At 39.1% G+C, this 16,947-nt stretch overlaps 1 protein-coding gene across 3 annotated transcripts in view; it reads left to right on the top strand.

The window, feature by feature from the left end:
* The window catches only part of TTC28 (tetratricopeptide repeat domain 28), a 661,711-nt gene that overhangs the window by 374,728 nt on the left and 270,036 nt on the right, over window positions 1–16,947 (top strand). For all 3 annotated transcript variants that reach the window (XM_060028281.1, XM_060028280.1, XM_060028282.1), the window contains 2 exons: window positions 4,530–4,802; window positions 5,707–5,837. In XM_060028281.1, the coding sequence (XP_059884264.1) occupies window positions 4,530–4,802; window positions 5,707–5,837 (404 nt within the window). The remainder of the gene's footprint in view (window positions 1–4,529; window positions 4,803–5,706; window positions 5,838–16,947) is intronic.

Genomic DNA, 16,947 nt, shown 5'->3' with positions numbered 1-16,947 from the left:
TATTACTAAGAAAAAATAAAATGCTGATAAGTAAATTTCTTTCTTATCACTTAACTTTTTATTTTATATAAACTGAAAGGATTCTTTTAGCCCCATTTAGACATAGAAATAACCAACCATTGTGAGGCACCATTGGGTTCATGAACATTAAATCTCAAATTCAGAAATGTTAAAATGTGAATGAATATGCAGAACTGATGAAATAAATATAGTATATCTTTTAGTTGAGTGTGATTATTTGTTTATTATTAGCTTCTACTACATTCTTACAAGGTTTTCAAGTGTCAGGAAATGTGACTTTGTTTATCTTAAATTCTTAAAGCCTTTACATTTTGAAAGCACATAACTGGTGTTCAATGATTGTTGCAAAGTGCCTTTACATTCTTATGAAGTTGTTTTGACATTGGATATTTTATATATTATGCATGATTTCTATAAAGGAAAACATCTTTACATCTACAGGCTGCCAAAACTCTGTTCCATCTAGTCTGAGAAAATCACACAATTAGTCCTTTTGCTAACAGCCAAAGTTTACTGTAGAATAGGAATTAGAATCATAGAATAGTATAGTTGGGAAGAATCTTATAGATCACCTAATCCAGCCTATACAGTTTTTTTTCTTTTTTTTTGAATTTTATTTTATTTATTTTTTATACAGCACAGTCTTATTAGTTATCCATTTTATACATATTAGTATATACATGTCAATCCCAATCTCCCAATTCATCACACCACCACCACCCCGCCCCTGCCACTCTCCCTTCTCGGTGTCCGTACATTTGTGCTCAACATCTGTGTCTCTATTTCTGCCCTGCAAACCGGTTCATCTGTACCATTTTTCTAGGTTCCACATATATGCGTTAACATACGATACTTGTTTTTCTTTTTCTGACTTACTTCACTCTGCAGCCTATACAGTTTTTATACATTAAAAAAAAACTTATCTTACCACTTTTATTTATCAAATGAGTGTACAACTGCTAACCAGACCTTCTGATTAGTGAGTATGGACAAATGAGACGTAATTACAGCCCAAAGCAGAGAAGTTTGACATTAAAATTTTTTTAATTTACATCAAGTGAAATGGACTTTTTGTGTATATATCTTTACACATGCATAGATGCAAACATAGATACATTTACATGTATATACACATATGTATTTAATATTGACATATACTTATCTATAACGTGTATAGATTTATGTAACCATCACCACAATCATAATTGTGATACATTTGACAAAGTGAGGAAAGTAAGGTTATGTGGCTTTGAAATCCAGGTCTCTTTATCCTTAGCTCAGTATTTTCTGTGTTATTCCACATCAGCTTCCTTCCCCATAAATATTCTCTGGGCCATTCAAGCTGCCCTGTTCATCATTCCTTTTCATTCCATGTACCTATCTTTCATTCCATGCACCTTTGTTTAGGACAAACCTGCCTAAAAGACCCTCTACTCACAGAAGAAACTACAAAGACTTGTCTAAGTCCTACCCTTTCTTTAAGAAATCAGGTTCTCTTTTTATGAAGTTTTCTGATTACCCTTGATAATCATTCCCTTTTCCAAACTCTTATAACATATACTGTATTTGAGCTTGCATTATAATTTATCTTTTTATATATGTATAGTCTCTTTCCTATATACCACAAATGGAAATTTGATCTTTTACCTCTTAATCCTTCCGTTTCATTTTTATTTAGTAAAAATTTGTACAAATGAAGATTTCCTTTTCTTTTGAAAATCTTCCAAGTATTTCCCTTGGTCCTCTAACTGTGGCAATGTTCCCTCTTCTTTCTACGATTGTGTAGTTTTAGAGGCTCTATTGGATGGCTCTTTTTTTGAACTTAGCCATGGTTGCAATGGTTACAATAATCACCAGCTGAAAAGTAGAATCTTTGCTGTCCATCAGTCATTTCGTGCCATCTGTGTCTGAACACTCTTCCTGTGTTTTGGGAACTCCCTGTCTTTTACTTCTGCCTCCTTGCCTTCCACTATAAAAGTTGAAAACATCAGATCCTAATTTTCGCATCCTCCTTTGCACCTGGGACTCCACCTTTGAATTAGGAGCTAAAGGCTAAAAGAAGAAAGGATATACAGAATTTGTTCCAGTGGTGGCAGGTGGCAATAGTGACATCCGTTTTCCAAGGGCGGCATTTAGTAGTGGTGGAGGCAGAATTACAAGCTGCAATGTCCTGTGTTTACTTGCAGTGGTGATGTTGCCTTCACCAGGAACTTTTTCACAAAAGTTGACTGTGGGTCTGGAGGCCTGGTTTTCCACCCTTCCCAGTAGCCACTCAGTGCATTTCTTCCCTGCTTAAAATCAGCTGGAATTGACTTCTTGTGTGAACAAGAATTTTGCCCGGTATAGTATCAGAGAGCCTGGACTTAGAGCCCTGCAATAGGTTCTTGCCTTGGCTTTGTCCCAAGCTATCTGACCTTGCGTGAATACTCAATACTTAAATACTCAGATTCTTCATTTCTAAAATAATGGTGTTGGGCTTCCCTGGTGGCGCAGTGGTTAAGAATACGCCTGCCAATGCAGGGGACACGGGTTCGAACCCTGGTCCGGGAAGATCCCACATGCTGCGGAGCAACTAAGCCCATGCGCTACAACTACTGAGCCTGCGCTCTAGAGCCCGTGAGCCACAACTACTGAGCCCACGCACCACAACTACTGAAGCCTGCACGCCTAGAGCCTGTGCTCCGCAACAAGAGAAGCCACCGCAGTGAGAAACCCTCACACCACAACAAAGAGTAGCCCCTACTCGCCACAACTAGAGAAAGCCCACGCACAGCAACGAAGACCCAACACAGCCAAAAAAATAAATAAAAATAAATTTAGGGCTTCCCTGGTGGCGCAGTGGTTGAGAGTCCGCCTGCCGATGCAGGGGACACGGGATCGTGCCCCGGTCCGGGAAGATCCCATATGCCGCGGAACGGCTAGGCCCGTGAGCCATGGCCGCTGAGCCTACGCTCCGCAATGGGAGAGGCCACAACAGTGAGAGGCCCATGTACTGCAAAAATAAATAAATAAATAAATTTAATAAATAAAATAGGGTGTTTTCAAGGTCTTTTCAGCTCTAAAATTCTGTTATTTTTGCTTCTGCTAATTGGCCATTGGGATGCTAATGTGTGATCATCACTGGCTGCCAAATCCATCAGTGGATACCACCAAAGTTCTGCTCACAGTTATTTCAGTGTGGCATTGTTCTTTTCCTGTTCTAGCAATTCCTGGGCTCTTGTGCCTGTATTTAACCCTATTGGTTAGCAAACGTTTACTGGTACTGTGTACTGCTTGCATCTTGATAGGTGTAAAAATGTTCTTTGTTCTCTGTTTAGTGATCTGATTGAAGGGAAAAATGCTTTAGGCACCAGTAGGTTTCGAGGTTTCCGTGGTAATGTTGATTCGGATGAGAGCTCCTTAGTGGCAAGTGGAGATTTGAAGTCATAAATTGTAAAAATTACATTTTAATGCAGTACTGTTGGCTGAGAGATTCACAGTTTAAAGAGACCAACCTTTCAATAGTTTTTTTTTTTTTTTTTTCACATAGGCACAGTGGAACAACTAATGTGAAACAGTTTTTCAGGAAAGCTAACAACAAAAGTGTTACAAGTGCTACCTCACTGTAAGGTTATAGTCATTAGCTCTGCAACAGTCTTTTAAAAAAAAAAATAGGGCTTCCCTGGTGGCGCAGTGGTTGAGAGTCCGCCTGCCGATGCAGGGGACAAGGGTTCGTGCCCCAGTCCGGGAAGATCCCACATGCCACGGAGCGGCTGGGCCCGTGAGCCATGGCCGCTGAGCCTGCGCGTCCGGAGCCTGTGCTCCGCAACGGGAGAGGCCACAACAGTGAGAGGCCCGCGTACCACAAAAAAAAAAAAAAAAGAGGAGGAAGAAGGAGCTTAGAGGTCATCCACTTTGAAACCTAGCTTCAAATGGAAAGAATCTCCCTGTGGCTTCCTGACCCCTAATCTGTGTCCTTTCCACAACATGAAAATAAAATGAGATAAACATTAATTTTGTCTTTCATCTTACCTTAGTAAACTCAGACGATTTCTTTTTTCTTCTTGATATGCACAGAAACCAAAAATTTCATGTGATTTGCTTTATTGTGATATTTCCTCTGTTGCAGTGGTCTGGAAGTAGACCCACAGCATCTCTGAGGTCTGCCTGTATATAGTAGGGGTGGGACTTGAGTGATGTGCCTGTGATATTTTGAGAGGGCAGGAGGTCAGAGAAGGGAGAACCATTCAGGGAAAGTGGTGGGTCCTGATCAAAGAAAGACCAGAAGAGAGGACAAGTGTGGTGTATGCATGTGAAAGTGATGTAAGGAAATTACTGGAAAGACATTGGTGTTACCCAGTCATATGAATGAGTGGACAGTAAGGGTGGTGCTAGATTGAAAGGTTGAAGAGTTTGTACCTGAAACAGGCCATAAAAAGGTATGATAAACATTTGTTTCTAGAGCGTATTGGAAAAGATTGTTTTGTGTATAAGCCTATATTCTCTTATTTTCTTTTGTTTTTCTTCAGACTCCCTCGAGCCCACTTATCAACAGCTTCAGAAAATGAAACTGGACAAGAGTCCCTTTGTGGTCGTGTCTGTGGTTGGGCAAGAACTCCTGACAGCTGGCCATCATGGGGCCTCTGTGGTTGTCTTAGAAGCCGCTCTGAAGATTGGCACCTGCAGCCTCAAACTGAGAGGTTCCGTTTTCTCTGCGCTGAGCAGTGCTTACTGGTCTCTCGGAAACACAGAGAAGAGCACTGGATACATGCAGCAGGACTTGGATGTAGCCAAGACCTTAGGTAGAGTTATGCTTTTCTCCTTTATTTCAGTACAGAAAGGAAATGAAGAAAGCTGATTAACCTGATGTGAATGGGAGTAGTATGTGCCATGAAAAGTGATTGTACCTCGGGAACATTCTCTGTTTTAGAGTACTTAGGTCTTTAGGGCTTTTCATTTAACAAGGTATCAAGCTCCCAAAAGGCCAAAAGATATGGATTAACATATTCATTGCCTCCTCAGAGATATGGGCTCACAGATTTAATATCTCAGATGATAGATTTGTGGGTGAATCTTTGACCTTAATTTTCATTTTTGCCTACAATAGAATGCACCATCATTTTGTTGGACGAAATAGTGCAGTGCAGTGGTTAAGAGTGTGGACTATGGAGCCAGACCGCTGAGTTTAGAATCCTGGCTCTGCCACTTAACTAGCTGTGTGACCTTCGGCAAGTTGCCTAATCTCTGTGCTGCTGTTTCCTCATTTTAAAAAAAAATGTGGTTTATGATAATCATCACAGTGATTATTCAAGGACTTGGAGGATTGCAGTAAGAGAAGAGATATGGTGGGTCAGCATACTTGTAAAGAAGCATACTTGTAAAGAAGCAACATATTATGGTAGGTGTGGAGTAAAGTGACTGAACCAACAAGCTGATGGTTGTTCAGAAACAAAGCAATGACCTCTCATTTCCAGAACACTTATGTCCCTGACTGCAGTTGTATGTTATAACATCAATAACAGTTGTCCAGAGATTTAACTTCTAGGACCATAACTTCCTACATAGAGTCTTTTAGAAGAAGAAAAGAAGGCAAGTGAAATCTTAGCTAGTAAATCTGTGGCTGTTGTATTAGGATGGCCATTATATATTATAAATAATGCTGTAACTTAGATAAATTTTATCTTTTTTTTTTTAAACCCAATTCAGGTGACCAGACAGGAGAATGCCGAGCTCATGGGAATCTGGGCTCTGCATTCTTCTCCAAAGGAAATTACCGGGAGGCTCTCACTAACCACAGGCATCAGTTGGTGCTTGCCATGAAACTCAAGGATCGAGAGGTAGGAAGTTTACCTGCAGACCAAAACCAGTTTTTTTGAAACATGGGGTCTTTTTTGGCTGCTCAAAATGTTTTAGGTATCTTAAAATATTACTTTCAGGAGTTGATAATCATTGCTTCTAACTTTCATCAACAACGAGGTGTTGAACATCTATCACATACAGGACTTGGGGATATAGAGGTAAATGAGACATGGTCTCTGACCTCAGGATCTAGCAGCTTGGTCAGATACATTGTTCTTATTCTCTTCAAATGTGCTATGGATATATGTAAAAAGCTATATCATTATGATATATTCATTAAATTAAATAAGCACACATTATGCTTTATCTGAGATGGAGTATTATTGCTGTGAATCCTTCACATTGTTTCTTTGGTGGATTTTTAACTCTGGTGGTAGAAACATGTTAAGTCTCACTGAGAGACCTGAATCGTAATGATAGAGAAATATCATCCTAGTCTTTTCTAGATAAATGAAATAAAATATCCTCAGAAACTTGATATCCAGTAGATGCAACATGATGGTGCCTGCAGAGTGGAAAGAGGGTGGGGTTTGGTAGGAGACAGACCCAGATTTGAATCCCTGCTTCAGTTATCCTGGCTCGGGGATCTTGGGGAAGTTATTATTTAACTTCTTTTTGCCTCTTATTTCTTATTCAGAAAATGATGATTCTGTTTATTCTATACACAGTTGTGATAGGATTATAAATAATACATGTAAAGTACCTAGCATGGTACCTGGAATTCCATAAATGGTAGTAATAATAGAATATTATAAATAAGAATGAAGTTAATAGTAGAGGCAACAATAAATTTATGAATTAATCTATGTGTTGGGAAATATGTTTAGTTACATTTACATCTCAGAATGTCACTGTAGGACGTTATGGAGATTAACTATATTATTTAAATGACCCAGCATCTTCATGTCTCTAGAACACAGTCAGGCACTAGAAAGGAATTGGGAAAGAAAAAAACCTTTACTTCAGTGGCATGCTGGAATCTCCCCTTGGGAAAGCTGGACTCCTAGAAAGTCTCTCTCATCCATAGGTATCAGAAAAAAAGCCTTTGAAAGCTCCAAGGGCAGTGAATTTTTGGCAATTTTATTCTCAAGAGAGTTGCCTAAACATTTTTCTCTTTACTTATTTACTCTTAGTTTACAAACATTTCTTATAAGCCAGATTATCTGATTTCTTGATGTTAAGAGAATGAAAAGAAGTTCAGATTTCTAGAGGCAGATATACTGATGGCATTAAGAAGTGAGAGCCAGGTTTAAGAACTAAAACAGCATCAGTATCTAGATAGAGCCATTTAGTGCAGGGACAGATAGCTGAATTTATACCCCATTTTCCTAACCTTTGAGGTGTATATATTAGCTCGATTACTGGATAAGCTAGAAAGGCTTTTAATTAGGGACATAGGGTTGTGATAGGTATTGAAAAGGAGAACACTCAATTGCTGCCAAAATTCTGGAATTCCAGAGGAAACAGAGACTGATATAGACCTGAGGAAGTTTGTGAAACAGGTAGAAATCAAGCTGGCCCCCAAGTGAGATGTAGAAATTGCCATATGAGGTTCTAAAACCTGGTCAGCAGGTAAGTCATGTTTTGCTGAGTGATAAGATAGTTTATTCCTTTAGCAAAGAACAGATATTTTCCACCATCCTATTATATATATTATATATATAGTCACAGATTCTTGGTTTTTTTTTAAATTGAGTTTTGAACTTTATTTATTTTTGCTGCATTGGGTCTTCGTTGCTGCACACAGGCTTTCTGTAGCTGCGGCAAGTGGGAACTACTCTTCATTGCGGTGCTCAGGCTTCTCATTGCGGTGACTTCTCTTGTTGTGGAGCATGGGCTCTAGGAGCACAGGCTTCAGCATTTGTGGCACGTGGGCTCAGTAGTTGTGGTGCATGGGCCCAGTTGCCCTGCGGCATGTGGGATCTTCCGGGTCCAGGGCTCGAACCCGCGTCACCTGCATTGGCAGGCGGATTCTTAACCACTGCGCCACCAGGGAAGTCCCCATCGTTTTTTTAAAAGGTGATATTTATTAGTTTTATCTAATTACATAAGAAATACATGAAAATAACCAACTGTAAGCTTACCATCCTATTAATATTATTTTGGGTATAATCTTTTGATCATATATGCAGTTATAATTGTTCATATGTATTCACACAAGAATTGAAATCCTATTATATACTGTTTTAACTTGTTTTTTCATTAATATTTTCCACTTTTTTTTTAACATCTTTATTGGAGTATAATTGCTTTACAGTGTTGTGTTAGTTTCTGCTGTATAAGAAAGTGAATCAGCTATATGCATATGTATATCCCCATATCCCCTCCCTCTTGCATCTTCCTCCCAGCCTCCTTATCCCACCCTTCTAGGTGGTCGCAAAGCACCAAGCTTATCTCCCTGTGCCATGCAGCTGCTTCCCACTAGCTATCTATTTTACATTTGGTAGTGTATGTATGTCAGTGCTACTCTCTCACTTCGTCGCAGCTTACCCTTCCCCCTCCCCGTGTCCTCAAGTCCATTCTCTACGTCTGTGTCTTTATTCCTGTCCTGCCCCTAGGTTCACCTTTTTTTTTTTTTAGATTCCATATATATGTGTTAGCATATAGTATTTGTTTATCTCTTTCTGATTTACTTCACTCTGTATGACAGACTCTAGGTCCATCCACCGCACTAAAAATAACTACATTTCGTTTCTTTTTATGGCTGAGTAATATTGCATTGTATATATGTGCCACATCTTCTTTATCCATTCATCTGTCGATGGACACTTAGGTTGCTTCCATGTCCTGGCTATTGTGAATAGTGTTGCAGTGAACATTGTGGGACATGACTCTTTTTGAATTATGGTTTTCTCAGGGCATATGCCCAGTAGTGGGATTGCTGGGTCATGTGGTAGTTCTATTTCTAGGTTTTTAAGGAACCTCCACACTATTCTCCATAGTGACTGTATCAATTTACATTCCCACCAACAGTGCAAGAGGGTTCCCTTTTCTCCACACCTTCTCCAGCATTTATTGTTTGTAGATTTTTTGATGATGGCCATTCTGACTGGTGTGAGATGATATCTCATTGTAGTTTTGATTTGCATTTCTCTAATGATTAATGATGTTGAGCATTCTTTCATGTGTTTGTTGGCAATCTGTATATCTTCCTTGGAGAAATGTCTATTTCAGTCATCTGCCCATTTTTGGACTGGGCTGTTTTTTTGATACTGAGCTGCATGAGTTGCTTGTATATTTGGAGATTAATCCTTTCTCCGTTGATTCGTTTGCAAATATTTTCTCCTATTCTGAGGGTTGTCTTTTGGTCTTGTTTATGGTTTCCTTTGCTGTACATAAGCTTTGAAGTTTCATTAGGTCCCATTTGTTTATTTTTGTTTTTGTTTCCATTTCTCTAGGAGGTGGGTCAAAAAGTATCTTGCTGTGATTTATGTCATAGAGTGTTCTGCCTATGTTTTCCTCTAAGAGTTTTATAGTGTCTGGCCTTACATTTAGGTCTGTAATCCATTTTGAGTTTATTTTTGTGTATGGTGTTAGGGAGTGTTCTAATTTCATTCTTTTACATGTAGCTGTCCAGTTTTCCCAGCACCACTTATTGAAGAGGCTGTCTTTTCTCCATTGTATATTCTTGCCTCCTTTATCAAAGATAAGGTAACTATGTGTGCGTGGGTTTATCTCTGGGCTTTCTATCCTGTTCTCTTGATCTATATTTCTGTTTTTGTGCCAGTACCATACCATCTTGATTGTTGTAGCTTTGTAGTATAGTCTGAAGTCCGGGAGCCTGATTCCTCCAGCTCCATTTTTCTTTCTCAAGATTGTTTTGGCTATTCGGGGTCTCTTGTGTTTCCATACAAATTGTGCAATTTTTTGTTCTAGTTCTGTGAAAAATGCCAGTGGTAGTTTGATAGGGATTGCATTGAATCTGTAGATTGCTTTGGGTAGTATAGTCATTTTCACACTGTTGATTCTTGCAACCCAAGAACATAGTATATCTCTACATCTGTTTGTATCATCTTTAATTTCTTTCATCAGTGTCTTACACTTTTCTGCATACAGATCTTTTGTCTCCTTAGGTAGGTTTATTCCTAGATATTTTATTCATTTTGTTGCAATGGTAAATGGGAGTGTTTCCTTAATTTCTCTTTCAGATTTTTCATCATTAGTGTATAGGAATGCCAGAGATTTCTCTGCTTTAATTTTATATCTTGCTACTTTACCAAATTCATTAATTAGCTCTAGTAGTTTCCTGGTAGTATCTTTAGCATTCTGTATGTATAGTATCATGTCATCTGTAACAGTGACAGTTTTACTCCTTTTCTGATTTGTATTCCTTTTATTTCTTTTTTTTCTCTGATTTCTGCGGCTAAAACTTCCAAAACTATGTTGAATAATAGTGGTGAGAGTGGGCAACCTTGTCTTGCTCCTGCTCTTAGAGGAAATGGTTTCAGTTTTTCACCATTGAGAATGATGTTGGCTGTGGGTTTGTCATATATGGCCTTTATTATGTTAAGGTAAGTTCCCTTTATGCCTACTTTATGGAGAGTTTTTATCATAAATGGGTGTTGAATTTTGTCGAAAGCTTTTTCTGCACCTATTGAGATTATCATATGGTTTTTATCTTTCACTTTGTTAATATGGTGTTTCATATTGATTGGTTTGCATATATTGAAGAATCCTTGCATTCCTGGGATAAATCCCACTTGATCATGGTGTATGATCTTTTTAATGTGCTGTTGGATTCTGTTTGCTAGTATTTTGTTGAGGATTTTTGCATCTATGTTCATCAGTGATATTGGCCTGTAGTTTTGTTTTTTTGTGGCATCTTTATCTTCTTTTGGTATCAGAATGATGGTGGCCTTGTAGAATGATTTTGGGAGTATTCCTCCCTCTGCTATAGTTTGGAAGAGTTTGAGAAGGATAGGTGTTAGCTCTTCTCTAAATGTTTGATAGAATTCGCCTGTGAAGCCATCTGGTCCTGGGCTTTTGTTTGTTGGAAGATTTTTAATCACAGTTTCAATTTCAGTGCTTGTAATTGGTCTGTTTATATTTTCTATTTCTTCCTGGTTCAGTGTTGGAAGGTTGTGCTTTTCTAAGAATTTGTCCATTTCTTTCAGGTTGTCCATTTTATTGGCATGTATTTGCTTATAGTAATCTCTCATGATCCTTTGTATTGCTGCAGTGTCAGTTGTTACTTCTTTTTCATTTCTAATTCTATTGATTTGAATCTTCTCCCTTTTTTTCTTGACGTGTGGGGCTAATGGTCTATCAATTTTGTTTATCTTCTCAAAGAACCAACTTTTAGTTTTATTGATCTTTGCTATTGTTTCCTTCATTTCTTTTTCATTTATTTCTGATCTGATCTTTATGATTTCTTTCCTTCTGCTAACTTTGGGGTTTTTTTGTTCTTCTTTCTCTAATTGCTTTAGGTGTAAGGTTAGGTAGTTTATTTGAGATTTTTCTTGTTTCTTGAGGTAGGATTGTGTTGTTATAAACTTCCCTCTTAGAACTGCTTTTGCTGCATCCCATAGGTTTTGGGCCGTCATGTTTTCATTGTTGTTTGTTTCTAGGTATTTTTTGATTTCCTCAGTGATCTCTTGGTTATTTAGTAGTGTATTGTTTAGCGTCCATGTGTTTGTATTTTTTACAGATTTTTTCCTGTAATTGATATTTAGTCTCATAGCATTGTGGTCAGAAAAGATCCCTGATATGATTTCAGTTTTCTAAAATTCACTAAGGCTTGATTTGTGACCCAAGATATGATCTATCCTGGAGAACGTTCCATGAGTACTGGAGAAGAAAGTGTATTCTGTTGTTTTTGGATGGAATGTCCTATAAATATCAATTAAATCCATCTTGTGGGCTTCCCTGGTGGCGCAGTGGTTGGGAGTCCACCTGCCAATGCAGGGGACACGGGTTCGTGCCCTGGTCCGGGAGGATCCCACATGCCGCAGAGCGGCTGGGCCTGTGGGCCATGGCCGCTGGGCCTGCGCGTCGGGAGCCTGTGCTCCGCAAGTGGAGAGACCACGATGGTGAGAGGACCAAGTACTGAAAAAAAAAAATCCATCTTGTCTAATGTGTCATTTAAAGCTTGTGTTTCCTTATTTATTTTCATTTTGCATGATCTGTCCATTGGTGAAAGTGGGGTGTTAAAATCCCCTACTATTGTGTTACTGTCGATTTCCTCTTTTATGGCTGGTAGCATTTACCTTATGTATTGAGGTGCTCCTTTGTGGGGTGCATAAATATTTACAATTGTTTTATCTTCTTCTTGGATTGATCCCTTGATTTTTATGTAGTATCCTTCTTTATCTCTTGTAATAGTCTTTATTTTAAAGTCTATTTTGTCTGATATGAGAATTGCTACTCCAGTTTTCTTCTGGTTTCCATTTGCATGGAATATCTTTTTCCATCCCCTCCCTTTCAGTCTGTATGTGCCCCTAGGTCTGAAGTGTGTCCCTTGTAAATAGCATATATATGAGTCTTGTTTTTGTATCCCTTCAGCCAGTTTGTGTCTTTTGGTTGGAGCATTTAATCCATTTACATTTAAGGTAATTATCGATATGTATGTTCCTATTACCATTTTCTTAATTGTTTTGGGTTTGGTTTTGTAGGTCTTTTCCTTCTGTTGTGTTTCCTGAGTAGAAAAGTTCCTTTAGCATTTGTTGTAAAGCTGGTTTGGTGGTGCTGAATTCTCTTAACTTTTGCTTATCTGTAAAAGTTTTAATTTCTCCATTGAATCTGAATGAGATCCTTGCTGGGTAGAGTAATCTTGCTTGTAGGTTTTTCCCTTTCATCACTTTAAATATGTCCTGCCACTCCCTTCTGGCTTGCAGAGTTTCTGCTGAAAGATCAGCTGTTAACCTTATGGGGATTCCATTGTATGCTATTTGTTGCTTTTCCCTTGCTGCTTTTAATATTTTTTCTTTGTATTTAATTTTTGATAGTTTGATTAATATGTGTCTTGGCATGTTTCTCCTTGTATTTATCCTGTATGGGACTCTCTGTGCTTTCTGGACTTGATTGACTAGTTCCTTTCCCATATTGGGGAAGTTTTCAACTATAGTTTCTTCAGATATTTTCTCAGTCCCTTTCTTTTTCTCTTCTTCTTCTGGGACCCCTATAATTCGAATGTTGGTGCGTTTAGTGTTGTCCCAGAGGTCTCTGAGAGTCTCCTCAATTCTTTTCATTCTTTTTTCTTTATTCTGCTCCCTGGCAGTTATTTCCACCATTTTATCTTCCAGCTCGCTTATCTGTTCTTCTGCCTCAGTTATTCCATTATTGATTCCTTCTAGAGTATTTTTAGTTTCAGTAATTGTGTTGTTCATCACAGTTGGTTTGCTCTTTAGTTCCTCTAGATCCTTGTTAAATGTTTCTTATATTTTCTCCATTCTGTTCCCGAGATTTTGGATCATCTTTACTGTAATTAGTCTGAATTCCTTTTCAGGTAGTTTGCCTATTTCATCTTCATTTATTTGATTTTGTAGGTTTTTACCTTGCTCCTTCTTCTGTAACATATTTTTTTGTCATTTTTTGTCATTTTTTGTCATTTTTTCTTTTCTTTTTGATGGGTGGTGCTGTATTCCTGTCTTACTGGTTGTTTGGCCTGAGACATCCATCACTGGAATTTGCAGGCAGTTGGATAGAGCTGGGTCTTGGTGCTGAGATGAGGACCTCCAAGAGGCCTCACTCTGATTGATATTCCCTGTGGTCTGAGGTTCTCTGTTAGTCCAGGGTTTTGGACTTGGAGCTCCCACTACAGGAGCTCAGGCCCGACCTCCAGCCTGGGAACCAAGATCCTGCAAGCTTTGTGGCACGGTAAAAAAAAAAAAAAAAAAAAGGAAGAAAGAAAGAAAAAAGGAGCAGTACAATATCAAAGAACAGAAAACAATAAAATTAGAAAGATAAAAAATATGTTAGGTAAAATAAAACTATAATTGAAACAGTTGCAACAAGGTAAAAGAAAACCACAACAAAAAAAAGAAAAAAGGGTGGGGGTGGGGGAAACAAGCCAGAAGGAGAGATCACTAACAAAGTATAAAGAATAAAATAAAATTAGAAAAATAAAAGATTAGGAGAAATGAAAATATAAAAGAATCAACAACAGTGAATCAACAAGGTAAAACAGAACCCCAATCTAAAAGAGGAAAAAAGAAAAAAAGCCTTGACTATGGGGGTGGAGGTTAGGTGAGGGGTGGAACTTAGGCAGGGGTGGGGTTTAGGGTGGGACTGGGCCTAGGTGATGTTCAAGTGTGGGCAGGGCCTCTGCTTAGGACCTGCGCAGAAGGGGAGAGGCAGCATGTGGAAGGGAGGGCTTCTGGAGTGTGGAGTTCAGGAGTTTGGAAGTTGGTCCCTGAGTGAGGGTGTGTGGGTGGGATTTAGGCCCAGCTCATTGGAGGGCGTCTCCGAGTATGGAGGCGCGGGGACCTGGGTGGGGGTGTAGGTGCGGGGCTTGAGTTCTTTGAGGCAGGAGGGATGCTCCGAGGGCAGAGGATTAGGCCCAGGTGCTTCCCGGTGCCTAAGTGAACAGGGAAAGCACTGGCCCGTTCCCTTATGTTCTTTCTCACCCCTCCCTCACTGTCTCCCCCATCACCACTGAACCCCTAACCGTGGGTGGGTTCTTCTGGGTGTAGGGACTTCTTCCCTACCCCAGCCACCCCTCAGTCATGCCAGTCCTGGTCCAGCCTTTACTTTTGCTCCCCCTTCCCTCCTTCCCACTCCCTCAGGACCCATGCGGGCTGGAGGGGGCCTCAGTGGGCAGAGGATCAGGCCCGGGAACTCAGCAGGTTCCTAGGGGTCTAAGTGGGCAGGGGAAACCTGGTCATGGCTCCCTGTTGATCCTCTGCCCTCCCAATGGTTCCCAGTTTCCCCCTTCGGGGGTGGGATCCCTTCCCCTCCCCCAGCTGCCCCTCAGGGGCGCCAGTCCCTTCCCCTCTCCACTTCTCCTCCCGATTCACTCCCCCCACACCCCATGTCCTACCCAGTTGCTGGGGATTCCTCCCATCCCCTTAGGTGTCCGTGGTCCCCCACCAGTGCCCTAGTTGTGAGGAGACGCGAATTCCACGTCTTGATAGTACGCCGTCTTGGCCTGTCTTCCAGTTATTTTTAAACATTTCTTCATTTTATTAAATGTTCTACTGAAGGTCTTTTGGCTTTATCATAATTTATTTAATCTTTCCCCCTACTGTTATACATTTAGTTTGTTACAAAATTTTTGGTATTATAAAATCTGGAAAAACATCTTTATGGATAAATCTTTGAACATATCTCTCATCATTTCTTTTGGTTAATGTATTAGAAGTGGGCTTGCTTAGAAAAAAACACATTAAGGCTTCTGATATTTATTGCTAAATTGCTCTCAGAAGGGCTGTATCTGTTTTTAGTTCTACGAGCAGTGTGTAAAAGCTTTCATTTCCTTGCACTAGCTAACACTAGGCATTACTGTTAAAACTAAAAAGTCAGTTTGATATTTAAAAAAATGATATCTTGGGCTTCCCTGGTGGCGCAGTGGTTGAGAGTCCGCCTGCCGATGCAGGGGATGCGGGTTCGTGCCCCGGTCTGGGAAGATCCCACATGCCGCGGAGTGGCTGGGCCCGTGAGCCATGGCCGCTGAGCCTGCGCGTCCGGAGCCTGTAAACCACAACGGGAGAGGCCACGATAGTGAGAGGCCCGTGTACAGCAAAAAAAAAAAGAAAAAAAGATATCTTCTTGTTTTAATTTGCATTTCTTTGGTCACTACTGGGTTTACTATTTTTAAAAATCTCTTTTATAAAGATCTTGAATACTCAAAATATGTTTTTCTATTGCAATATTGGTTATTTTATATTGATCTGATTCTGGGCATTGCTGTATCATTCTACTGAGCAGTTGGGCAATTTGTGTTCTAATGCATAGTTTTAATTATTGTTGCTCTATAATATATTTTACATCTGCTACAAGTCCCATATCATTATTATTATTTTTAATGTCTAGGATATCCTTGTCTCTCTGTCCCCCATCAAATGAATTTTTAAATCATTTTGCCCAATTTTGGAGACTCTCCCATTGTGGTATTTACTGGAAGTGTATTAAATTTACTTGTTAATTATGGATAAATTGATGTCGTTTCAATAGTTGATCTTCTATTTAAGAGGCTTGTCTGTTCTTTCATTTACTCTTTATTCCCCTCGCTGATCTACACTTTTGGGGAGGTTTTTCCCTAGATATTTAATATATATTGTTGGAAATGGGATATTTTTTCCATTGTGTCTTTTCTGAAAATTAGTTATTGATGCCAAAGAGGGAAGGTGTTTACTTTGCACGTTTTGTAATTGACTATGTGAAAATTGTCATTATAGCTCAGTATTTTTTATTGATTCCCTTGGATTTTCTTGTAATGCAGACTTTCTGCAAATAATGATGATTTTGTGCATTTCTTTCCTTATGTTATACCCCTACTTTTTTTCTCTTAATTATTGCACTGGTTAGAACTTTGAGAACTCTCCCCCAAAGCAATCATACCCTTTGAGTATAAAAAGTTCAGAGGATGTACTTTTTAATGATTATTCTACTCTTACATTGTATCTGTGACCTCAAATTTTATCTTGGTTTTCCTTTTGCATTATTTTGATATTGAAATAAAATATAGGAAGCTGCCTTTTGAAGCAAAAATTAACCACTATGAATGCTATGATTGGTGAGAAAACCAAGCTGCATCTTTCTGCCTCTTACATCTTTGCTATAATACATTTTAAGATTTTCCCAAGTAGCAAGATAGCAGCCTGAAACCACTTTGGCCACTTACCTTAAAAAGCAAAATGTTTTTCTTTTGTACGATTATTCTCGGATACTTAATAGCAGAGGTGATACCTTCGCCACAGGATTTTTCATTCTAACTAACCTTCTGTCTGCTTTAACAGTTTCAAAATTAATTTCAGATGGCCACAGAGACCTTCCTGTGAGCTAATATTAATTGTCAGAAGAATACACTAATTATATTGTTTTAGAGATTTTATTCTCTATTCAGGGAATCTGATATGCACATATGCTGATGAATCTGAAGTTTTTTTTATCAGTCTGATTTCTCTCCTGAGCTTCATATTTCTTTATCCA

Source organism: Delphinus delphis, chromosome 13 (genome assembly GCF_949987515.2).
Source record: "Delphinus delphis chromosome 13, mDelDel1.2, whole genome shotgun sequence".
Taxonomy (NCBI): domain Eukaryota; kingdom Metazoa; phylum Chordata; class Mammalia; order Artiodactyla; family Delphinidae; genus Delphinus; species Delphinus delphis.
Note: the sequence above shows the minus strand (reverse complement) of the source record. Positions and strands in the feature narration are given on the sequence as shown.